The sequence below is a fragment of the Spermophilus citellus genome (assembly GCF_964194105.1).
Source record: "Spermophilus citellus genome assembly, chromosome: 6".
NCBI classification, from domain to species: domain Eukaryota; kingdom Metazoa; phylum Chordata; class Mammalia; order Rodentia; family Sciuridae; genus Spermophilus; species Spermophilus citellus.
In genome coordinates, this window is record NC_138187.1 from 104,288,929 (window position 1) to 104,314,190 (window position 25,262).

Genomic DNA, 25,262 nt, shown 5'->3' on the forward strand with positions numbered 1-25,262 from the left:
TCAATATCAGACCCTATTTATCTAGCTACACTAACTACCTATCTTTAAATCTGGCTTCAATAAGAGGAATATCATATAAAACTCCTGCTTGCACCCTGACTTCCTCCTTGCAACCCTGCTCTCCCATGCCTATGCCCAGGAGAGACAACTTAGTATGGGGGTTAAAACTAAAGCTGTGGTAGATTGTCTGTGTTTGTCTGGATTTGAACTACAGACCTGCCACAAATTGATATATGACCCTGATCCAGTAATTTGATCATTATTGTCAGTTTCCTCATCTGTAAAAGCCAGTTGACAGTATCTATCTCATAATTTATTGCAAGATATAAAGGAGAAAATGTCTTTAAACATTCTTAGCCTAGGGCCTGGCACATCATAAGTTCTCAGTAGGTATTAGCTGCTGTTGGGATGAGCCAGGCCCTGTGCTGGGCATAGAAAACAGAAAGGATTCTGCCTTCAAGGAGCTTATAGTAGTATATTTTAGGATTCTTATTCTGTAGAAGGTTCTCTGAAGGGAAGGGATAATGAACTTTTAGCTATAATGTGGATTGAATCTAGAGGCACTATACCACTGAGCTAGATCCCCAGCACTTTTTACTTTAGTTTTTTTTGGGGACAGGATCTTCCTAAGTTGCAGAGGCTGGTCTCAAACTTGCAATTCTTCCGCCTCACCCTCCTGGTCTGCTGTGCTTACAGATGTGTGCCACCTTGCCTGACCCAAGTTTTTTCTCATAAAACCATCTTTTCTCTAACTGGTTCACCAACATCCCATGAGAGATTCCTTAGCTGTCTCGTTAAAATGAATGTGTATTCCAGCTATGTCATTTATCTTTTCATGAGGCTAGTTTGATATGATTTCATGTTGAATCCTTACAGTGCCCTTCTAATCATACACTGAACACAAAATCAGTTTCTCTCAAGATAGAAGAAAGTGTGATACCCTAACCAATTTCATGGTTTAAATTTCATGTATATTGATTCAAACTAAATTGTTATTTACAGGTGGAATTACGACAGTAAATCAATAAACTCAAAGATTAAGTCAAACAAAATCCTGGCTAGTTTAAACAAAATGTGAATTGGACATCTAGATACATTGCTAAAGAGATTGCAAAAGTTAAGAGATTCAGATCAAAACCCAGTTAGTTACCAAAATTCACCCCTTTGATTCTTTAACTTAGTTGTAAGTTCCCTTAACATCATAATTCACTCATTGAGTTAGCTGTTTTTCAAGTATCTAGTAAATACTAACCTTTGTGATCTGCAATATTAGGTTCTGGAATGTAAAAAATGACTATATGTGATGATCACTTGACTCAAGGAACTTGCTATTTAGCAATGGAAAAAAATAGCTAAGTAAATAGCCATAGGTCTTTCTTAAAATAAGAATCTGAAGGCAGTTATGTGAAAGCCCAAGTATGGCATCAATAAACCTTCCTAGAGACACTTCCTATAGGAAGCTAATTTTGAGCTTAACTTGAAGGACTCTTGGGAGAGCACAGGAAGAAAAAAGAAAATGGGCATTCCCAGGGGACAGATTAAGCAAATAAAAATGCCCCATAGGGGTGGGAGTGGTTCTCTATTGTTGGAGAATAAAGGGAAATTAGGTTAGTTGGAGCCAAACTGTCAGTGGGTTTGAATACCTCACTAAAGAACTTAATTTTTTCTTGGCTAATGAATAAGGAGCTCAGATGATTCCCATGTTTGTGAAGGATGAGTTCTGCAATGTATGGCAATGGTCCAGGTGACATAAGGAGGCTTGACAAACAATCAGGGACAGTGGAATTAAAGAGGTTGGGACAGATTTTTAAAATCATTGCTGAGGAATAATTAATAGCAGAACTTGTTAACCATTTGTCTATGCATTGAGGTCATGGTGAAGAGGGAGAATTCCAAGGTTTATCTAGGAACCCATGAATTTTATGAGTAGTTATGCTCTTAACCAGGGCCCGGGTGGATAAGGTAGAGAATGTCACTTAGGACCTGGAGCTTGTATTAAAAGTCAGAGCTAGAGATATAGCTCTAAAAGCCTTTTGGCATAGAAATGACAATTGAAATTACAAAATGGAAATTTCCTACAGATACCATAGGAATAGGGGGGATGACATGACATGTGAGGGAAAGTTTAATAAATAAAGAAACAGCAAAAGAGATTAAAGCAGCATGTCCAGAAAAATTGTGGAAAACTCAAAAGTTCCCTGAGGACCAAAGAACAAGAGAATTGAAGGAATTAGAGATTTATTAACCATTTCAGAGTAATTAGCATAGTGGAAGATAGTAAAGACAAGAAAACAGATAGTAGATATGTCAGTTAGGAAAGTATTGACAGCTTTTTTTTTTTTTAATAAGCAAGGAAGGGGTAAATGGGAATGAGGATTTATGTGTATATATGTTTTTTTTAATGAGGACACAGAAACATTCATTCATTTTTATGTATCCATAGTCATTCCTAAATTACAGTGTTAAGGTCATCATACCTAGGATGGCTTACCTGTGAATTATAATGTTCTGAATCTTAAATAATCTTAGATAGTCATCAAAGAGATTCAGACTATAGGTAATTAATTCAATTGCTTTAATGTATTTTCTTTTGAATGACTGATTCCTCCATCTCTTTTTACCATACATACCCCGAAAAAATAGTTTCAAGAAACCATAATGCACATAATCTCTGCTTATCAGCTTTTTATGTTCATGAGAGAAATACATCTACAGTTTTAAGGGCAAAAGCATAGAACATGCATATCTAAGTGTTGTGAAATCGTAGATTTTAAACTACAAATATTCCTGGAAACATAGATCTTGTTTATAAAAGCAGCAGACTTGCTTCATTTGTCACTGGGAAGTGAGTGGAATATGTTGTTTGCGAAGCCTGTGCTGGCCCTGTGTGCCGTGGGCTGGGCCAGGCCCTGCCGGACCTCACAGCACAATGTCCTGCTGTACTTGCTGTTGTTATTGCTCCTGCTATCCTGGCACTTGCTCCTCTAAAACTTGATTTTTCTTCCTGTCACTAGCTACCTTGTGCTTATTCTGATTGTTTTGTGTAACCACATGAGGTGTAAATGTAGCTCCTTCTCAGAAAAAGGTAAAAACTTTCAGAAATGAGATTTTGAAATATGTACCTGAGAAAATGTAAATTCTTTTTATTTGGGGTAATGCTAAGTGACATTTTGGTTGATTTTGTTCTCCTTATATCTCAGGGGTTTTGTAATTTTGTATGTGTGTGTTTTAAGTCATTAAAGTTATAAAGAAGAGAAGACAAAGCTAGGAATAAACATTCCCAAATCATCTTTAATTCCACAAGGCATCTAATACCTACTTCTGTCTTCATCTGGAGAGAGACTCAAAGCTGGTACTCCTAACCAGCCTTTGTCTAAGGCTCTGCCTCTCACACTCTTCTCTTTTTGGATAAAAAATTTTAATTTACAGGCAGCTTAAGGTTGCTGTGTTTCAGTGCATTGTGAACTGGGAGTAATAATGTCTACTCTTAGCTTACTGTATCAGGACCTCAGACCAGTGACATTACTTCTCTGTGCTACACCCAAATCTCTTGTAAGGCCTGCACGCTCCAGGGACAAAGGTGTTATTCTCAGCAAGCTGAGTGGGAGCCTGCAGGAAATGCCTCCATCTGCCACAGATACTTATATAGATAAAATTATTGATGTTTAGTGGCAGAAGGGTGGCTCCCTTTCTCACTGGATTGAACAATGAGAACATATCTGTTTTCTTGGTAAGACTTCGGCCAGCTTCGTGTTTGGTCTAGAAGGTAGATGAACTGCCTGCAGGCTGCAGAGATAGCTGCTTTGTTTTCTCTGTATCTTTGCCAGAGTGTATCTTCATTTTTCATCTCAAAAACTGTTTTAAAACTTAATTACACTGAACTTTTTGTATATGTTTTCCTGACAATAAGTGGGTCTGGGGCTTAGGGAGGAGAATGCAGAGCAAAAAATGCATCTTTATGAGAAGATAAATGAGAAATCACTTTCATTGTTTAGAATAACCAGTAGTGAAGTGAACCCAGTTATAAAAAAGGACACAACTGGAGGAACATTTTTTTTGAGAGGAAGAAAAGGAATAATATGAATTTTAAAAAAGTTTAACAAAACCTATAGCAACTAATTTTTATTCTCTTACATATGTCTTTTCTATGATATTGTAAACCTTAAAAGTCTACTGATTCACATAGAATCAAACTTTCTTTGCTTAATAATGTCTAAGCTTAAGATCTTAAAACAAAATGAAGCTGTTCCTACTTAGACTACTTGCATGTAAAGAAGCAAACTTGAAATAGATTACTTAGTTTTTTCTTTAGGTGACATTTGCAACTTTATTTTTTAGAAGATCAATTTTATTAAGGGTGTCATGCTCCTTTTGCCTTTATAAGCTCAAATTTCAGATTTTATATTCATTCCAGCATTACTTTTTGTCTTCACCGACAAGCTGTTGAATACGCAGGTTGAATGGTACAAGATGACTAGGTGTACAGTGTCTTAGAAATTTACATTCTTTGAAATTTAGGGGTGTGACACCCTGCCTATCTGTAAGTAAGCCCTCTGGCCTCCCCAGCTTCCCAAATGCAGCTGTGCACACTGAAGTATGTGGGAGTTGAAGAGGGGGTATGGAGAAGCCCAGAAGCAGCTAAAATTACTGTCTACAAGTCCAGGAACTCCATTCCTTTAGCTAGACCTTATCTCAGCATCTTATTCTAACTGGAGGCACCCTTTAAGTCAGCTTATTTATCTGGTTTTCTCCTCTGGGTGAAATAGAAATTGTTACAAGGAAATGGAGGATCAATTAATGGCACACATGCTTGCCCTGGAGAGAGGGATTGTAGCCCTCCATCCTAGGAAGAAAGAGAAAACATCAAAAATACACTCAGAGCTGGTGAAGTACGGTGTTCGGCTATTGCATGGGCATCTTGTGTATCTTATGTATCTTGGCACATTGTGACAGTGATGTGCTCAACAGTGAACATAGGCTATAAGTAAATCAGTCTGTGGAAAGAGAATAATTGTTTTTTGTTATTTATTTATTTTTGCTGTGGTAGTATCTTTTTCTTCTTTTTAAAATTTGTTCTAATTAGTTATACATGACAGTAGAATGCAATTGGACATGTCATACATAAATGGACCTTTATTTTATTTATTTATATGTGGTGCTGAGAATTGAGGCCAGTGCATCACATATGCTAGGCAAGCATTCTACCACTGAGCCTCAACCCCAGCTGACATCATACATAAATGGAGTATAACTTTTCGTTCTTCTGGTTGCACATGATGTGGAATTACACCGGTCATGCAGTCATATATGCACATAGGGTAATAATGTCTGATTCATTCTACTGTCCTTCCTAATCCCATACTCCTTCCCCTCCCTTCACTACCCTCTGCCAAAACCTCTATTTTTCCCTAATTACCCCCCATATATTGAATTAGCATCCTCATATCAGAGAAAACATTTGGCCTTTGGTTTTGGGGGGATTGGCATATTTCACTTAGCATGATATTCTCCAGCTCCATCAATTTTCCTGCAAATGCCATAAATTCATTCTTCTTTAAGGCTGAGTAATATTTCAATGTGTGTGTTTATTACATATATATATAAATACTTTCTTTTTAAATATTTTTTATTGGGCACAATACCTTTATTTTGTTAATTTATTTTTTTGTGGTGTTGAGGATTGAACCCAGTGCTTCACATGCATAAGGCAAGCACTCTGCCACTGAGCCACAATCCAGCTCCTATACCACATTTTCTTTACCCATTCATCTGTTGAAGGCCATTTAGATAGGTTCCAAGTTTGGCTATGTGAATTGAGCTATTATAAACATTGATGTGACTGCATTGCCATAATATGCTAATTTTAAGTCCTTTGGGTATAAACCAAGGAATGGTATATCTGGGTCAAATAGTGGTTGTGTTCCAAGTTTTCTGAGGAATCTTCATACAGCTTTCCATAGTGGTTGCACCAATTTGCAGTCCCGCCAGCAATGTAAGAGTGTACCTTTGCCCGGAGTTGTGGTGCACACCAGTAATCCAAGTGGCTCTGGAGGCTGAGGCAGGATTATTGTGAGTTCAAAGCCAGCCTCAGGAAAAGTGAGGCAGTAGGCAACTCAGTAAGACCCTGTCTCTAAATAAATATAAAATAGGGCTGGGGATGTGGCTCAGTAGTTGAGTGTCCCTAAGTTCAATCCCCAGTAGCCCCCACCCCCGCAAAAAAAGAGTGTACATTTCTCCCCACTCCTTGCCAACATTTATTGTTGCTTGTACTCTTGAAAATTGCCATTCTGACTGGAGTGAGATGAAATTTTTTAGTAGTTTCGATTTGCATTTCTCTGATTGGTAGAGATGTTGAAGATAATTGATTTTGTTTCAAAAACACTTTATTTGAAACTGATACAAAAATTGGTCCTTGAAGGCAACAAGTTTTCATTATCTGGGAATCACACATTCATTCATTCCTCTCACATTTTGAGCATTGCCTGAGTGAAACTTTACTTTTGGACAGAAATCATTTTCCTGATATTGGTTACCTGCTCTTTGTCAAATCTGATTCCACATGTCTTTTTTCCATGATTTCCTATAATTAAACATTCCTTTAAAAGATGAAGAATGCCTCATTTTTGTTGACTCCTCCTAGTCCTCCATTTAAGGAATACCTTTGAAATTTATTGAGCATAGTTTTCTTTGTGAAATTTCATAGACAAAGATTACAGAAAAAATATTAAAACTTTATGGCCATTATCTACCATTTAATATCCCTCTCTTTGTTCTAAAAGATAATGCTATATTTCCTGTTTTCTAGTCTCTGATTCCTGTCTTGTTGTTTTTATTCCAAAATCTTTAAACATAATGAATGAGGAGTTTCTTTTCCATATGATAGAATTTGATCTTGCTTATATTTTCCTTCTACTATCTAGGTTGCTGATTAGAAGTTACAACTGTTAAAATGACCCTAACTTAGATGTCATCCTAAAAATTTTTACTTCCCTTTTAGTTCTCTAAGAGGGTGAAATCTTTTTTTGTTTGTTTATTTTTGTTTTGTTTTGTTTTTGGTACTAGGGGTTAATCCCAGGGGCTCTTTTCTACATCCCTTGTCCTTTTAATTTTTTATTCTGAGACAAGATCTCATTAAGTTGCTGAGGTTCTTCCTAAATTGCTGAGGCTGGACTCAAACTTGCAATCCTCCTGCATCATTCTCCTGAGTCACTAGGTTTACAGTCTTGCACCACCAAGCCCAGTTTAGGGTGAAATCTTCATCAACAAATGCCCTGTTGGTGTGAATGCAACCACATTAAAATATGTGTGTTTTCATGAATTGTGCACAAGGGCTAGATCTCTCACAATATCCATAGACCCCACCTAGACTGGAAGTTAAACTCAAGTGCAGGTGAAATTTGAAAGTCTTCTTTAGTCCTGCCATGGTTTCCTCTCTCAGTGTACCTTCTCTGTTCATATTAACTGCTTTCTGTCTGTGTCAACCTCCTTTTATTTCCTTCTTCCAAATGAGACATACTAGTGATCTTATTTATTTAAATGTTATCTCTGCTGTGTCTTTTCATTTAAAACCTTTGATGTTGATTTGTGAAATGGACATCTTTTTCCTGCTCAGTCTCAGAAACATTAGGCATCAGTGAAGGGGTGGGGCAGGAGGAAGAGAAGATGGAAAGTACACAGGCAGTGACTCCAAAGACCTGAAATGGCAGATGGAAAGCCCTCCACCATAGCCAATGTCCGAAGATGTTGGTATCGACCACTGACTCTGTACCGACTTCTCCTTCATTATTTTTCTCATTTTTGCCAACTCTGAAAGCATGTCTGACCTCCAGGGACACGTTCTTTTTTTCCTGGGTCAAATGTGGAAAAAGAAATTTCTTGTTGTCAGAGTTGTGTTGAAATAAAATTGGCATTTGGGGGAAGCAGCATTGCTAGGAAACTTAGGAGTGGCGGGAATCACAAAGTGCTGAAGCAAGCAGATTTTGGCACTCTGGTAAAACAGAGAAAGATGAAGAAGCCTTGTTGTCCTAAGAGGTCAGTTCAGATGCACAGCTGGACTTCAGGCTACAGTTTCTCAAAGTGGTACTCACAGGCCACCACCATCAGATTCTCTTGGGTGATGCTTCTGAATGTATAACACAGAGCCTAGGTCAGAATGAATATGATGGGACCTAGAGAGCTGCATTTAAAGAGATTATCCATGAATCTTCTCATTAAATTAAAGATGGCCTGTTTGCCATTCTGGTTCTCCATTCTCCAGCCTCTCAAGTCTTTTGTGTATGCACCTGAGAGATACATCCTCTAGAGGTGATTGACTAACTCTCACCAGACATATAAGAAACTGAGGCATAAACCAGAGCACCAGTTTGAACTTTGGCATCCAGTAGTATGGGGATGCTTCGGCAGCAGAAGGGGGGACTGCTCATGGTTGGTGAAGCTCAGTGTATATTCCTTGACTCTTTGCATATGTTCCCCTGAAAGTCTTCTTTTCTTTCACCTTCAGACCCATTTTCCCTTTCCAAGAAAAGCATGAACAATTAAATTTTATCTTTTAAACAGGCTCAGTTGTCAACAGGCTCCAGAAAGATTTTCATAGCCCCTGCCCACCAACCATAGGAACCTCCTCTGGGACATAGGTCATACCTGACACAAAACTAAGTGGTGGCCCTAAATGCACTGTTGTCATCTGCTTACTTATATGTCTCTCCCCTATTAGGCATTGAATTTAATTGTCCTTATAAAATAGAGCTGCGCCCAGACCCTGACCTGGAGTTACTACTCCATAATAAATGATTGTCAAATAAATGGCTAAGCCTCGAGAACATGTGAGGTTCCTTGACACACATTCTCCTCCATTTTCATCATCTCTGCCATCAGGAATTTGGTTTTGTGCAAAATTAAGTATGTTTGTATTAGAATCATCTTCCTGTGATCCTCATAAAAATGTGTTTTGAGAACAAAATAAATAGGATAAGGAGAAAATTGGGATGCTTAGGGGATCTAAATACTTACAAAGTAAAATTTCTTAAATGCCATGAAATGCTTCAAGAACTCCAAGTAAATTTAAGAGGGGACCGACTGGATTTTGGCTAAGTGCTGGGAAAAAAAAAAGTGTCCTTAATTCCCTATCCAAATATTTCAACTTAAATTTACTGGTAGCTATTTCTGAGGAAGACAGGGACTCTACAATCCTTAGTTTGTTATAAAGAAAATGTTTTTGTGGTCAGATGTTTAGGGGAAGGATTAAAGGCAATTTATGGCTTGGGTAGAAAGTAATAAAAGTGGTAACAATGGAGTGTCATCTAAATTGTCATCATATTCTGGAATTACTAACAGTATCAACCTGGCAAGCATTTTACATTTAAAAGGAATTACTTTCATTTGTCATGCTTTAAGGTAAACTTAACATCAATCTTGAGCTTCTAACCTGAACTGTTTGTTTCATTCTATTGTTTAAGAAGAGAAGCGAGTCCATTGTAGAGAAGATGAATTCTGCCTATAAACCATTTGCCACAGGACTTAAGAAATATATTTATAATTCTTCTTTATCAGGAAATTAGACTGATAATCTACACAAAAATGTATTTTCTTGAGATTAAACCATAGCCTGTTCAGTTTCTCCAGAAATACATCAGTTTTAATTCCCATGGGGAAAAAAATCACAAGATTAAAAAAGTTAATTAACCTGATAAGTTATATTTCTTCTTGTAGCACCCATTTTTATTAAGAATCCAGTTTACAGAGTCCTATTTGTTTAATTAGAGCAATCATAACTTTTTATAGTGCCTTACAATTTATAAAGTAGTTTTAAATGAAATTCTGTTTAATCTTTGCAACAACTGTGTTTAGTAATAATGTAGTAAGTTTCTAGGTGATTGATTCCTTCCATTATATGAGGGAGTCTCAAGGTTCACAGGTGTTAGGACATTACCAGGATCAAATAGCAGTGCCAAATAATGCAGGATTTGTCTCCAAGCAGGTATCCTCTCTGAAGTATACCTCTGGTAAATCCAGTGCTACTTTCCTTGGAATGTATGTACAAAAAGAAAACCTACAAGTGTTAAAATGTTATTACTGCTCCCTCTTTCATTTCTCTCGCAAATTAAACGATGATTGGCTCCTATGCTCAATGAAGTTCAGTTTTTAGAAACTGCCCAACTATTAGTTGCAAATGACTTTTATGTATAGGTAAGTGTGGCACGGACAGTGAATCAGAAGTAGTTTTAAATAAGCACGTGATATATCCTTTAATTAGGTAATGCTTCTGATTTATGTAATGGTGCCAAGCCTATGTATGTAATGGAGAGCCAATCTCAGGGCTCACCCTCATCCAGAGATGGAGACCCTCTGCAGGAATAAGCCTGAATGGCAATGGCAGTTGATGTTTTAAAGTCAGTATCATTCAACCTCCCTTTGCCAGTGGTATTTCTCTGATAATTCAAATTCTTAATGAGTTGATGCTTGTTCACCTAATATAAGATGGATTGTAGTAATCTATGGAGATTGCTCTTTAAATAAATTGTCTTCTTCCCTCTCAGAGTAAAAGAAGCCGAAGAGGTGTGCAGGCAGAAGAAAGGAAAATCACTGTATAAAATAAAACCAAGACATGACTCTGGAATTGTGAGTATTTAACTGTTCTTTTGTTTGTTTGTTTGTTTGTTTGTTTTTGTTTTGTTTAACTTGTGATTTTCTTTAGCTTTGGAACCTTGTCTTCATAATATATTCAAGCTTATGTAATAATACTTTAATTACTTTCCTCTTAAGTTTCAATAAATGATGAGTTTCTGATTCCAAGAATCTCCTTTTCTTTTTGCGTTTAGCCAGGCCCAGCAAGTTATGAGAATCTCAATCTTCAATATTTTAAACTTAAGAATTAAGATGATCTACTAAGAGTGTACATGTTTGTGGACATGTGAACATTGCTGGGGGGCAAGAAGCCATCTTACACTTTCTTCATTGCATAGTTATCATGGACAAAGGCTGCATTTTAACCTAGAGTACCTGGGATATGGGATTCAATGCATTAGGATCTGAAACACAAGGGGAAATTCGATGTGCAGCATTGTGCTTTGCCCAGGGTGCTCAGACCTCGTCCATAACCTAGCAGCTCTACAGAGTTGGCTGTATCTGACAGTTGTTGATACATAGGCTGAATTTAACAAACTAATCTGTTTTCTTCTTGACCACTCCCTCCCTTAAAATAAAATTTTAAGTTGCACACCCTGGGAGAGAAGGTCTTGGTTAAAAGGACAAATTTTCCCTATGATAATTTAGATGTTTTGATGAACGTTTTAATTGTCATTTGCTGCTAATGCAAGTAAATGGTGCTGTTTTAAATGAAAAGTTGAGTTACATCTTCAGGTAGGAACATTTTGAATTAGATTAATGGATTGTAGTCTAAGTGGAAAAGACATGATAAATTGAGATACAATTAAATAGCTCTATTAAGAAAAAAGGAATTAAATCTTCATTTGAAATGAAATGAAAAGGTCTAATTTGAGCTACTCTGAATACCTTCCCTTTTTAATTTTTAAGTTCTTCTAACTACAACTGTCGTCTGGTGCATTTATTTTCAGAAAGCAAAGATAAGCATGAAAACATGAACAGTGAATGGCACAACAATGAAAATGAGTCATTGAAACAACTTCCACAAAATTCAGCTGACCTGAGGGTGGGAAGAAAACTATATCATTCTGATCATTTTTCTTCTTAACCTTTTAGTTTGTAGCTTCAGTGCAAAGAAACACTAGTGTTTTTTTCTTGTTGTTTTGTAGTTTTCCTGTCCCCTCAGTTCCCTCCAATGTGTATAATACCGTTCTTCAATGAAGTAATAGGACATTTAACAAAGATCACTATGTGCAATACTGTATTTAGTGTTTCTATGTCAATTTTTTAGGATGTTAATTTATATGAAAATAAAATGAATGATAAAACATTTCTGTGTCTGTTGTGTGCCTATGGCCTAAGAATACCTGGAAAATATAGCCATTATATTTAGAATTTAAAGGAGGAGAGATAAGGAAAGGAGGGAAAGTAAGTTATTCTGCACATTCACATGTACAAAAATCTTGCATATTTCAGGGATTCAATACTTAAGTCCAGAAGTGGTACCTAAGTACAAAAAAAATCCTGATAAAATATTTACTGCTTTTTTGCCTAAACTTGGATTTCTTCCTGAGCTCCAGAACACTTGCTGGTCATCTCCAATTAGATATATCACTATATCCTTACAATTCATCATGTGCAAAACCCAGCTCAGCTTGTCCTCTTGCCCCTTCAAACAAGCTCATTCTTCTGTGCCATCTATCTCAGGGAACAAAGCCACCACCCACTCAGAAAGCAGTCTTTCTTCACTTCTCACTATCCCTTTTGTCATGCTCCTATGATGATTTGGGTGTCCCCCAAAAGTTCAGTTGTTGGAAGCCTAATGCAGCAGTGTGAGGGGATGGGCCTAATGGGAAGGGTTTGAATTAACAATATACACTGTAAAACTGTAAATAGTGTCTTCAAGTCATGGATGGAAAACAGTGAATCAAGACAATTATACCTGTATCATTCATATCAAAGGTGAGATACATATTTTTCAGACACTAAAAATCAATAGAGTTAACTATCCAAAAACCTAACTGAAAGGTCTGCTAAAGGTCATATCCAGTAAGGAAAACATGAAAATAAACTGAAGGACTGAGATGTAAGAAATCACATCACAGAAGCTGATGGAGTAAATAAACTCTAGATTGTAAACAATAACAACTATAATTTTTGTGTTTAAAAAGAATACTGTCATTTTAGATGGATAACAGGATGGAAGGAATTCAGGGAATAATTTAAAACATGCTAAAGGTCTTGTCTTATTCTCTTCATTTATTTGATTCAGTCAATGTTTGCAGAGTCATTAGTACATGCCAGAAACTGCTGTATACTTTGGGAATGATGGACACAGAGAAAATGTCCTATCCCCGTGGAACTTACATTCTAATGGGACAGACAAACCAAAAACGTGGTTTAAAGTACTGTCAGGTACTATGGCATTTAAGTAGGGTGACCAATAACTTGAGCTTCAAGCTGGAACTGCTCTCCCCCAAACTGGTCATCCTACATCTATGTGCTATGTGAGCTTTATGTGCTACAAAGAAAAAAATAAAAGATAATATTAAATATGTTTAGACATTGTTGCAAAAAAAAGAAATTAAATAGAAATTTTATTTTTATTATAGGTATTCATTACCAGAATAAAAAGTAATTAAAACAAACAATTGAGGAGAAAACCTTGTTAATCCAACTGAAGGCCATAAAGATAAGGAAAAAAATGAAGTATGCTAACAAGAGAAGTGATTGTGGATGGTAGATGGGAGATCTTGAAGGGGGTGGGAATTGATATCAGCAAGCCCTGAAAATCCTATGTAAACATTCCTTGAATTATGCCAATTTGTTATTATCATTTTCACATCCCAACTAATGAACTCAAATTTTGGTAAGTTGTACTTTTTTGATTATTCTTTTTCATGAAACACTCCTTCACTTATACAGTATTATCAAAAGCAAAAGATGAATCAAAAGATTCATTTTTAAATGGTGTGAAAGGTAGGGAGAAACAACCTCACAGCAACAAGGAACAAAATGCAAACTTCATTTTTAAATGAAGAGCTATTGAAAACCCAGACCACAAAATACATGGGAGAGCTTCCAAATGTGTGGATGTGGGAGGAGGCAGAGAAGATATCCATAGAGACAAACCTCAAAAAAAAAAAAAGCAAAGTCCTTTTATCTAGGGTTGGGGCTACATCCTTAGGTTCTAACTCAAACTTCTGTATTTTCAGTAATGAGCCCTACTGACCAGGATCAGGAACCTCCCTGAATGTGCTATATTTTTTAAGCAGGAAGATTGCCAATGTGAGAAATCAGACAAGTCATATTTGCAGAAATATGTCTGTCAATAAGGGTGAGGGAAGAGACCCTGAATGAAGGTGGTAAACACTAGAGCAGGTTATGCTCTGTCCTGCTTCATAATAAAATATTTCTAGCAAAAATTTTACAAGAAATATTTAAGAAAACAGTTGAGAAACCCACAAAATATTTAAAGACGCCTCTAAAATCAGCCCCCCTCAACCTATGAATTTAATGCTATCCAAATAAAAATGCCAGCAGAAGGGTCTTTTGCAGAGAGGTGAAGGGAGTGGAAACAGAGCAAGTATTACAGAAGTTTACTTCAAAGTTCATACATAAAAATCAGCAAGAACAGTCAGAAGATCTTGGGGAAGAGACATTGTAAATAGAAACTGGCCCCTAATTGTTAAACATATTTTAAAGGGACAATTAGTGTTTATGATAGTGAAATTCTAGAAACTTCTAATAATGAGGTATTATACTGGATTTCCAAAGGAAACATTTTATGTATCATATAGATAATATGAAACATTTTTTAGAAGAAAAAAATCCATGAAAAAGCTTGTACCTTTGTCATTTTTGTGTGGGACAAAAATAAAGAAGCACAAGAGTGTGTATGTATAATGCACTTCCATTTATGTAAAATGAGGGCAATGTGATTACTGAATTTGCAAAAAGAAATTGCTTGCATAGGATATTTCTGAAGCACTCAAAAGAAACTGATAATATTGGTTGCTTCTAGGGGAGGAAAATGATTATTTAGGAATGTAGAGATTTTTTTTTTTTTTTACTGTTACTTCCTTTGATTTTTTTAAATTTGGTACAATGTGAAAATAAGTCAATACAAAAACATCTTATGTTTAACTTTTGGGAATATATCTCATTTCAAGTATTAAACTTTACTCATCTGGTCAATTATGTTGAATCAGGGAAACATGTTTGGAATGGTTCATGGTGCTCCGCGTTACTATAGCAACTCTATCAGATGTTCTCCTCAAGGAAGATAGGAAAATTCTCTAACTAGACCACTATGCAGAGCTATTTGGGAGGGTGGCAAGGCGACCCTGTTTTTCTGTTGCTGGAATGAAAAAATAAATAAAGACAAGCCAGAATGATCTGTAAGCACATTTTCTCCCCTGGTGGTCCCATTACTACAGTAACATTGGTCTTTTTACTTCACAACAGGCCCATTTTGGTACACCTTCTGCAAAAACCTCTTTTATCTCAATTTTGACGTTATTTCAGATTGTCCTTATGAACTCTGTGCAAACCACTGAATTTACAGGTCTATGTTTATCATATACTCTAATGATTTCCAGAGATTAATATCACTTTCTAATCCATACAGCAGATCATGGGACAAATTCACACCTTATGGTCTATGCATTAATGAGAATCACCTATTGGTTTTAAGTTTTTGGAGTTAGAAACTTGCATTATATTAAAACCATTTCACAGCAAAGCCAGGTTGTAAAGAGATTCACTTAATGGACTCCACATGATACTTGTTATTTTGTATCTACATATTCTACCTGGTAAATGCTTGTCTATAATTTGTCCCCATGTCCTTAAACCAGTGAACCCATATTTTTCAAGCAAAAGAGTGAGAATCAAAAATTTTAACGTTGAGTTGACAGAATCCCAGGAAAGATCCCAGGGACAGATCAACAGAGTGCCTTTCAGCACATGGAAAAACAGACAGGGGTGCCTATGGTAACACAAGTTGTATGTGCTTTGGCTCCTTAAATAAAACAAAAATTAACACACACGTGGCAAAAGGAAAAAACCAAAAGCAAGAAACTCCAGATAAAAATATTTTGATAACTCTCAAACCTTTTTGCTAAAGTTTCAAACATCAAATCTGAAGTTTGAAGCCTTAATCAGACACCCAATTTATCATTTAGTATCCAGTACCTTCCTACCCTGCAATAAATTAGCATTTGCATCCTTTTGAATAACTCATTAAATAATGTCCTGACACCAAAATTTTATAGATGAAGTTGGTTGTTATGAAGATTTTATGTGTATCTAGTTTATTTTGATCTTGTTTTGTCTTCCAGAAAAGATTTTGCTATATTTATCAGGCTGGCCATGAACTCTGGGCTCAAGCAGTCCTCCTACCTCAGCCTCCTAAGTACCTGGTTACCACAGGCACACTTCAGTGCTAGGCCATGTGCCTACTCAGTGAACACAACTTTAGGAATATGAATTTGGGATGGGGCTTGGATCATCAAGAAGACATGGTATTACCTAAAGAGCAGAAGGATAATATGGTTGTTCATAGGAAGGTGAAGCAGAGCTGAAATTCTCTGTGGCAACAAAGCTATACTTTGGAGAGTAAGAAGGAGAGACAGACACATTGTGTCCACAAAGAGGGGAGGCATTGAAATGCAGGAATGGAAAGTCCCACTTTTTATATCAGGCAGTAAGAAAGTAGCTTACCTGAGCAATGGTACCAATTTCCTCTGGTGTTTCCACTTCCTACTCTTTTAAAGGAATATTTTCTAAGGTTATTTTGCCCTCTATTCTTCTACTCCTTCTCTTAGAATTCTCATCTATTTTCATGGACTTAATCATGATTTTTTGCTTTTATATCTGTTTTTCCATATCTGACCTCTCATTCAAATTCAATTCCTATTTCTTCAGATGTAGATAAAGTTTTATTAAGATTATTTCACTTTTACTGCAGATCTAACAGTGATTAAAATAAAACAAAAACCTATTTCATCATCTTCTAGTACCCAATCCTCACTTACACTGGGCTCCCCGTCACTTGTATTAATATACTCTTCTGTAGTCACCACATTCTGCAAATATTTCCCATAATTATCTCTTCCTTTCAGATACAATTCTATGACCACATCTGACCCTATTCGTCAGTCTATGTCTAGATCTCAATCATGTTCCTTCCAATTGCCTTGCATATTGTGGCTGGAATAAGCCTTGATCAAATCTGTCAATGATTTTCTACTTCCTATGAGATCAAATATAACCCCCTCTGCCTCCCTTTTAAGGTCTCCATATTCTTTATTCTCCATCTCCTCCCTCTTCCCTTTCCCTCTATTCCTACACACACTCCAAGGAGACTATTAGGGTACACTGCCCATTTACTAGGTTCAGGACTGTTGGACCCAACCCATCTCATTCCATCCCCTGATCCCCACTCCCAGCTGGATCCTTCACTGAGAGTTGCCCTTAATGAGGCCTTGCAGGCAGAGACTGGCTAATGTGGGTAACAAAGGCCTGTCCCCCTTACTTCAGTTGAGGACAACACAGCTCCTGAACTCTGCCATAGGATCAGACAAGGCCTCAGTTTCCACCAGATTGCTTTTCCCATTGCATTACCCAATTTTTCTAATTTCCTTATAGATCTATTGTCCTGTAAGCATTCCCAATAAAACTGCTCAGGACTCTTTGTCTCAGAGTTTAAGAAAGCAATTTAAGAGGCAGTTTCCAGAGTGGTCCAGGGAAGAATACTCTAACAAGGGATTTGGAGATGGATAACATGCCAGATAGCTGCCAAGAATAGCCCCCAGGCAAACAGTAGATTTTTAAAACTTTTCCTGCAGGTAAACTGGCATGGTCTGCTGGTAGAAGGACTCACTGACTGGTAAAAGACCTTTGATGCTTAAAAGTCATGAGAGATAAAAGGATTAGGTACTTATTTTCAAGTGGCATTGATTTGTTTAAGAGATAATAAAGACTCATGATATTAATCACCATTTCAGGCAAACTGTGAAAGCCATAGATAAGGTCTCTTTGGCAACATTTAATTAAGCTCTGATTTCCTGCAATCAAAGGAGGACTCAGTTGTAAGAAGAGTGCTATTTCAAAAAAATTGCATCTTGAGCTCTTACAAATTTTCTTTACCAATGGTTAAGGCTTTCGTGGAGAAGGAATGAAACTCCTAAAAATTGGGAGAGTTATACCTTGATAGATACAGTTGAGAATCTCAAACTCTGAAATTTCCCTGGACTCAATAAACCATTTCTAGGCTCACATTCCTACTGGGAAGTACTAGGTCAGCAAAGGAATGATAGGAGTATACAAGAAAGTGGCTAGAGGAGTCAGGGGAAGAACCGTATGTATCCTGAAACTTCTGGATCAAAGAGGGGTGACAGAGGGGTGAAGTTGGATAAGGGATACCAACCACCCCCCAGAGCCATATCCCATGACTCAAGATTTAACTCTATAGCAAATGCCCCAAGGATAATGACACTAAGCTGCTAGAATGTCTTAGAGGATTACAAAAGCTGTAACTCACATTTAATGAAATAGAAATACAGGAACTTCCATTGTACATGTTGGACAAAAAGTATCCAAAAGCTCAGAGAAGAAAGCATGCTAAGTGGATTTGCTATACATAAAGTTTAGGGGGAAAAAGTAACCAACTGCATTTTCAGGAAGGCCTCTTTTAGTACCTATCATCTGTAGGTCAAGATTAACTGTAGGAAAAGATGCTGTTATTAAACTGGGCTTCCTGAAGAATGTGAAAATAGCAAGAAAGATCTTTAAAAATATGTCAGATTGTAATGTTTAATTTTCAGAAGATGGGTGCATTTGTTGCAAAGCATGGGAGGATTGTAGTGGCATCTAGGGACACCCAACATGATAATGGTTAATAGAATATGATGTTTCTGGATAAGCTGCCAACAAAGGTATTGCTTAAGTGTTTGGTTAAAAGAAATTAGTGATGGCCAGGTGCAGTGGCACATGCGTGTAATCCCAGCAGCTCAGGAGGCTGAGGAAGGAGAATTGCAAATTCAAAGCCAGTCTCAGCAACTTAGCAATTATCACGACCCTGTCTGAAATAAAATCCCAAAAAAGGACTGGAGATGTGGCTCTGTGGTTAAGCACCCCTGGGTACAATCCCCAGTATCTCCCCTCCCCACAAAAAATAATCAGTGATAGATGATCAGAGGAAGAGGGCAGTAACAATAAAAGTAAAATCCCTTGCCCAGTTTCCACAGCAGACCTGGAACCCATTGACTTAAAGGGTGGTTGGTTTCCCTAAGTAAAAACCTTGCAATATGAGGGCAAATCTATTATTTTGTTATCTTCCCACTTCATAACCTGGGAACTTTGGACCATTTATTCAGGTCAATATATTTTACCTTAATATTCAATACTTTGGGGATACTGAACACTGGGTCAGAATTAAAACTACTACTTGGAGACCAAATGAACCACCATGGTTCCCTACTAAATTAAAAGCATATAGGAACGTCTAGAGTCCTACCCAAGGTCTAGTTCTCAGTGGACTCACTGCTCCATGAACCAACTTGATAAAACATGCCCTCATTTCCAAATACATAATTGAAAAGGACACTGTTGGTAGTTTAAAAGCGCTCACATTCATTTTTCACCTCTTAGGCAAGAGCTATTGTGGTGGAAAGGGGCAAGTGAATGCTCAGAAGCCTCCAACAAAAAGGAGAAATTAAAAACCAAAGCTGAATCCCAAAAGGAATGGGGGAAAAATTAATGAAAATTTCAAAGACTTTAATATTGTAGTGGCCCCTGTCACATTTCCTTTTATTTCACAATACTGTCTCCTGCAAAAACAACCAAAGATGTCAGCAATGGTAGTAGCCCTGATTGAAGCTGTGGCCCTCAATGTTAATTATTTGCTGGAACCAACTGAAATAACCTCCAGCATGTGATCTGGAAAGTGTGTGTGTGTGTGTGTGTGTGTGTGTGTGTGTGTGTGTGAGAGAGAGAGAGAGAGAGAGAGAGAGAGAGAAAGTGAGGTTTTTTTTGTGTGTGTGTGTGTGTGTGTCTGTGTGTGTGTTTCCATATCTATAAGGAAAGAGAATCAGAACCAGTCTGCATTCCCATGGGATAGACAACAGTTTACATTTATGGTCTGGTCTCCAGTCTTTTTCCATTCTTACACCCTTTATCAAAATATAGATCGGAAGGATCTGTATTTTATGATCATTCTGTTTAACATTACACTGACCCACCATATAATTGACATCATCTAGAAGGACCAGATGAAAGATATGGGGCAAGTATAATAGAGGTCTTGGTAAGCACCAACACCATGCGTGAGAAAGAATAGGTGATTAATCTTATAAAGATTCAGGAGATTTGTGATTCCAGAGATGATGGAGTACACATTTCCCCGATCTCTGCTGGTAGGGATCTTAGGGCTGAGGGAATGATAAGAAAATGATTTTTTTGTTGTTGTTTTGCTTGATTATTCTACTACATATTCTACACTGAATACTAGAGAAGGCAGTAACCCAGAAATGCCCATGGTACAAACACAACAAAAGCTGTGAGGTTTTTCATATTTCAATTTTGATAAAGTGGCTGGGCTGTCTCCTGTGAGAGGGGTGGCAAGAATAGGGAGGGATTAAGGAGGATTCAGAAGATAACTTGATGGTCAATAAGTTTTAATTGTTTGTGATTTTGTTTCATTGTTATCTCTCATGCAGACATTACTAATCAGTGGTGATAGATCAATCATTAAATAAGATTTATAGAAATAAACACATTCTAAATTGTTCATGAAATAGTAAAAATTCATTGTCAATGATCTCATAACTTAAAATTCAGCCAACTTCAGAAACAAGTGAATTGAAATACCCTTAGGCTAAAGTGGAATAGTCTGTTCCATTTAATCAACTAGGTGGAAATACTTATAAATGGAATTCCTTTAAATTCATACAGTGAATCAACCATGTGCAAATTTCTGAAGGTTTTTATTTTTATTGATCATTGAGTTTCTTGAATGGCAGATAGTTTGATTAGTGACACTGTGAAACTAAGAAGTATTTAAATTAAGAAATATTGAAACCCATGAGAAGTGAATGTGAAGATGCACAGAATTCAAGACAATTGGCTTGTGAAAGACAAGTATGGTGCACTGATTACAGAAAGGAAGACAAGTCTTACAATGAACTTTTATTTGCAGCAAGTTTCTGAAGGCTTCCTCATTTAGCATTTCTTATTCAAAGAATACAGCCAGAAAATTCTGTCTTCAGCTGGTAGGAAGAGTCTTGGAAATTCCCAAAGACCAGCTCTAAGCCACCTCTACCACCCCTGCTTCTTGAGTGCCTCGTTCTGATTCTCCTTGAAGATGCCAGGCTGCCAAGGGGATCATGTGGCATGGGCTAGGAATTGAACTGACTGTGGCTGGACAACACAGAACCCCTTTGTTGCTCACTAAAACAAATTCCAAATTCCACTTTTATGGCACATCACACCAGGATCATATATAATCCTAAAGAATCTTTATTTGTTCTATAATTTAATAGTATACCTATAAAATAATTACATTATACTTATAGCTTTTCTTCATTTATAAACAAAACAAAACAGAAACAATTAAATACAATTTGAGCCAGCATAAGGTAAACTTTATACATACAATAACCCCCCGAAGGAGCTTCACACTGCAGCATATCATATTGCTTTCATTGCTACACCCACAACTGGGTTCAAAAAGAGTGCTCAGGTTATTATTCTATGAGTTCTTAGCTTAATCTCCCCCCCTTTCTGTGGGGGCTCTGCATTAATAAAACGATAGGGGTTGACTTGGCAGTTGTATTGGAGACTCTCCTCCACTCTCCTTCCACTCCACTCCATCAGCCTCCATTAGGATCATGTGGGCTTCCTTTCTTCACAGTTTTTCTGCTGCATATTCTACACTGGGTCTGACTTGAGGTTTTCTGCTAAATGAAAATAATCAATTCTGACAGTGGATACCTTTTTTTACTTTTTATCGCCATCCCTGGGTTCCAGCCCTCAATGATTTCTTTTTATTTCTGCTTCCTGATTTTGGGCTACCCATTTCTGAAGCCAAAATCCCATTCATAATAGCACAGTCTGTGCTCAGGTTTTATGGTGTTACGGAAGTGACAGAAATATACAGTTTGCACTGCAGCAGCAGGAAACAGATTCTCCAACATGCCACAACCCACCCCAACCCTTGTTCTCCAGGTGACAAACTCTAGATCCACTGTTACTGCCTAGTGTCAGTTTCAGTCTCCAGAGCAATTTGTAGAGGGTCTCACACATACACTAGGAAACTGACCCTTTGGCTGGAGCACTCACTTAGAAATTATCAGAGAAAGGCTTTTAGAGTACTCTCATTCCCACCAATGGCATCTCATTCACATTTGTCAGATTCCATAAACATCACTCACAGGGAAGCCTTCCTGGGGCAATTTAGCAAAGAGATTCAAACTGAGTATAGTTTTGTGAAAGCATAAATTATGTCAATTTCCTCATATCAAGAGACCACAACATGGAAACTTTGACAATTCATTAGAAAACATGAAAGGTGACCTAATGTTTGCTCATACTTTTAAAGTCTATTCTTTGGAAGGGATACTAGTTATTTTCCATAGGACAGTTCGACTATATTACTATTCTTTACAGGTTAATCCTTTACTTCCTCCTGCACCACAAAGTAACCCAGTTCCTTATAATCTTAAATACATCTTTAAACAGGAAACAATTTTGCTTAATGTTATGGCAGTGAAAATAGCATCCTGTGTCACCCCACATATGCATAAGGGATTTTGAGTTAATAACTTCCCAATGAATTCCCCTCCCCACACCCATCCACCCCAACCTAATTTCTATATTGTGCTGCAATGCTTTAGTACCTTCAGTGACATAATATTCAAAGTAAAAGCATGATTCTGCCCATTTCCCTGCCCAATCTAAAAGAGGTGCATGACAGTGAATTGCTGACCAGGCATTATGTCTGAGTAAAAAATACCTTTTTGGCAGATCATCACCTGCTGTCCTCCCTACTCAGAATAGTGCTGCAAGGCCAGAGTCAAAACATGTGAAACAATACATGATAGGTCTATAATACTTTTTAACAGCTCTTTACAATATAGGTCAATTATAAAACCAGCGTTAATATAGAGACCTTGTGTGTGATAATATTCTAATTGCAGCGATAATAGCATGCACACTAGAGTTCATCTCGAGTCCACTGATGGAGGCTGGGGAGTAAGGAAGAAAAGGTGGTGATGTCTCCTGGAAGGGTGTGGCCTGCTGAAAGCAAGGTCCCCAGGAAAGCCCACTTGATCCAAGTGGCTCAGTGGTTTTCTTGGTATCGGGTTTGTTTGGAGCCCCTCTGGCCCTGGACATCTCCTTTAAGGACATTGTCCAAATCAGTATCACAGCAGCAGCAAAACCACAAGAATGAATTCTCACCACCCCCACAGGTCCAGGAAAACAGCAGGAGAAGTTTGAGGGGCTGCTCAGAAGAGTGATGCACCCTTTACAAGGAAAGGGGGCAAGCTGGAGTGTAGGATGAGGCCTGGAAAATACTCGCTTCCACATGGTGGAAACATCCATGCTGGATTCACAATGCATCACCTAAAGTCCTCTCTGACTGCAGGGAGTAGCCGAGAGGTTTCCAGCATCTTTCCATCCGGGCCTGATCCACAATAGTTCTGGAGCCCCAGGCAGGGCTCGGAGTCAGTCAGAAATACATCAGCAAAGCTCCACTTGCGTTCCACGTTTGTGACACGGACACCGTCAGCCCCAAAAGACGTGCTTGCTGCTGAGGGGAGAACACTAGACAGCGTGTGAGTGAGCTCAGAGGACTGGGACCGAGGCAGCGGCGGCTACACGACCCAGCGACCAGGGCGCGCAGCGCAGTGCTGAGCTGCGTCCAGCCCCAGGCGTTCACTGCTTGTCAGAGTCGCTCAGGTTCACGGACATGCATCGGCACTGCTTCACCTTCTGGATTTTTTTGAGTCGAAAGGGTGGATCCAGCCCGGGGCATTCGAGCTCCACCAGGACCGAGGTGACACGCTGGGGCTTGCAGAAGGCGCAGGACTGAAAGGACTCCTCCTCTTTCTTCACGTGCCGCGGGATGTAGAAGGAGTTGCACTGGCCATAGCAGAAGCGGTTGAGGATGGTGCGGCTGCGGCAGCCCTCCTCGCTCACCGTCTGCCGCAGTGGCTGGGTCTTGCACCAGTCACTCTTGAGGTACTTGCGCTCGGTGACCACCAGGGCCTCCTGGCTGGAGGCAAGCACTTCCTTGATCTGGTGATGCCATCTCTCTGAGTTGTTGCTGCTGCCGTCCTTATAAGGTGAGGGGATGGCACCCACAGGTCTATTCTTCCGGGCTTCTGCCACCTTCACCAACACAGTCACCAGGAACAAGGACAGGGAAAGCTTCCAGAACATCCTGCAACGAGAAAAGAGTTAAAGGGATTGGTTGAGAAGGGTGACAGAGTGCAGAATCCATGTTGTCCTTTTAATGGTTTATGGGTTTATGAAGAGAGGTGACAGACTGCAGGATGACCAGGGACGGCTGAAAGTGAGGAGCATTAAACAGTCCACTTGAAGATAGCTATGACGACACTACCATAAATAGTGCCCCAAAGGAAGTAATGAATTTATAATGCAGTTAGAAAACATAAGTTGAACAATTACAGAAATAAAGCAAATGCTGCCAAGTGACACTCAAGCCAGTTCACAGAAGTACCAATAATGGTAAATACTCAAATGTTTATTGTATTTTAGTATATTGTTCGAAGGGGTTTACATGCACAGCTCATTTGGTCCACAAAACAGCCTTAAAATGGAGGTGGTATTAGTGTTCCTACTTCATGGTAGTAATACATTGAGGCCCACAGAGGTTCCATCATTTGTTCAAGGTTACATAACTGGTGAGCAATGGCACAGAATTTGGAGCCAGGTATCTATATCCAGAGCCATCAATATTAACCAATAGACATGGATATGATTAGAAAAATTAATAAGTAAAAAGTAAAAGGAAAGTTCACAAATTTCTTAAAAATAAGCATTAATGTTAGAAACACACATAGGCTAAAAACGAATAGTCACATATCTGTTCATTATTACATATAAGTAATAGATAAAATTTAGCATTTAACATCAGTACACAGAAGTTCAGATCAGTCAAATGAGTCATAAATTAGATTTGTATAGTGGAAATTCTTACTTGTGAATTAAGAAATTTCAAGTCTGCATTAAAATTATACCAATGCAAAATTACCTGCGTGAATGGATTGTTTTTTCCAGTTTGGGTATTAGGAGACTGTGACACAAAATCAACAGAAATGGGAATTAGAGAGAAATTATTTTTCTTCTATCTAAAATGTGTCTTGTAGGGAGAAAACTGAAGTTTGACTTATGTGAAAGATGGGCTTCAAAGTTCAATTTACATTTTTAATTTTTATATTTTCATGAATAGTCTCAAAAACCCAGCAAAAGAGATGTCTCCCATCTCATTTTACAACTGTAACTCCTAACATAATCCTCTCAGTATCATTATTTTCATCTTTATTAATTTCTTCTCTTTTTTACCACTTGTAAAACTGATAAATTCCCATTCATTTAACATACACACTCTAACATGGACCCGTAGCAATAAA

The 25,262-nt window shown here is 37.9% G+C and overlaps 2 protein-coding genes across 2 annotated transcripts in view; one reads left to right on the top strand and one right to left on the bottom strand.

The window, feature by feature from the left end:
• Positions 1–11,885, top strand: part of FMN2 (formin 2) — a 372,575-nt gene extending 360,690 nt beyond the window's left edge. Inside the window, exons 17-18 of the mRNA XM_081299099.1 lie at positions 10,536–10,617; positions 11,574–11,885. Of these exons, the coding sequence (XP_081155225.1) occupies positions 10,536–10,617; positions 11,574–11,600 (109 nt within the window). The 3' untranslated portion in view covers positions 11,601–11,885. The remainder of the gene's footprint in view (positions 1–10,535; positions 10,618–11,573) is intronic.
• Positions 11,886–20,774: 8,889 nt separating this feature from the next.
• Positions 20,775–25,262, bottom strand: part of GREM2 (gremlin 2, DAN family BMP antagonist) — a 113,005-nt gene continuing 108,517 nt past the window's right edge. Inside the window, exon 2 of the mRNA XM_081300496.1 lies at positions 20,775–24,049. Within this exon, the coding sequence (XP_081156622.1) occupies positions 23,542–24,048 (507 nt within the window). The 5' untranslated portion in view covers position 24,049 and the 3' untranslated portion in view covers positions 20,775–23,541. The remainder of the gene's footprint in view (positions 24,050–25,262) is intronic.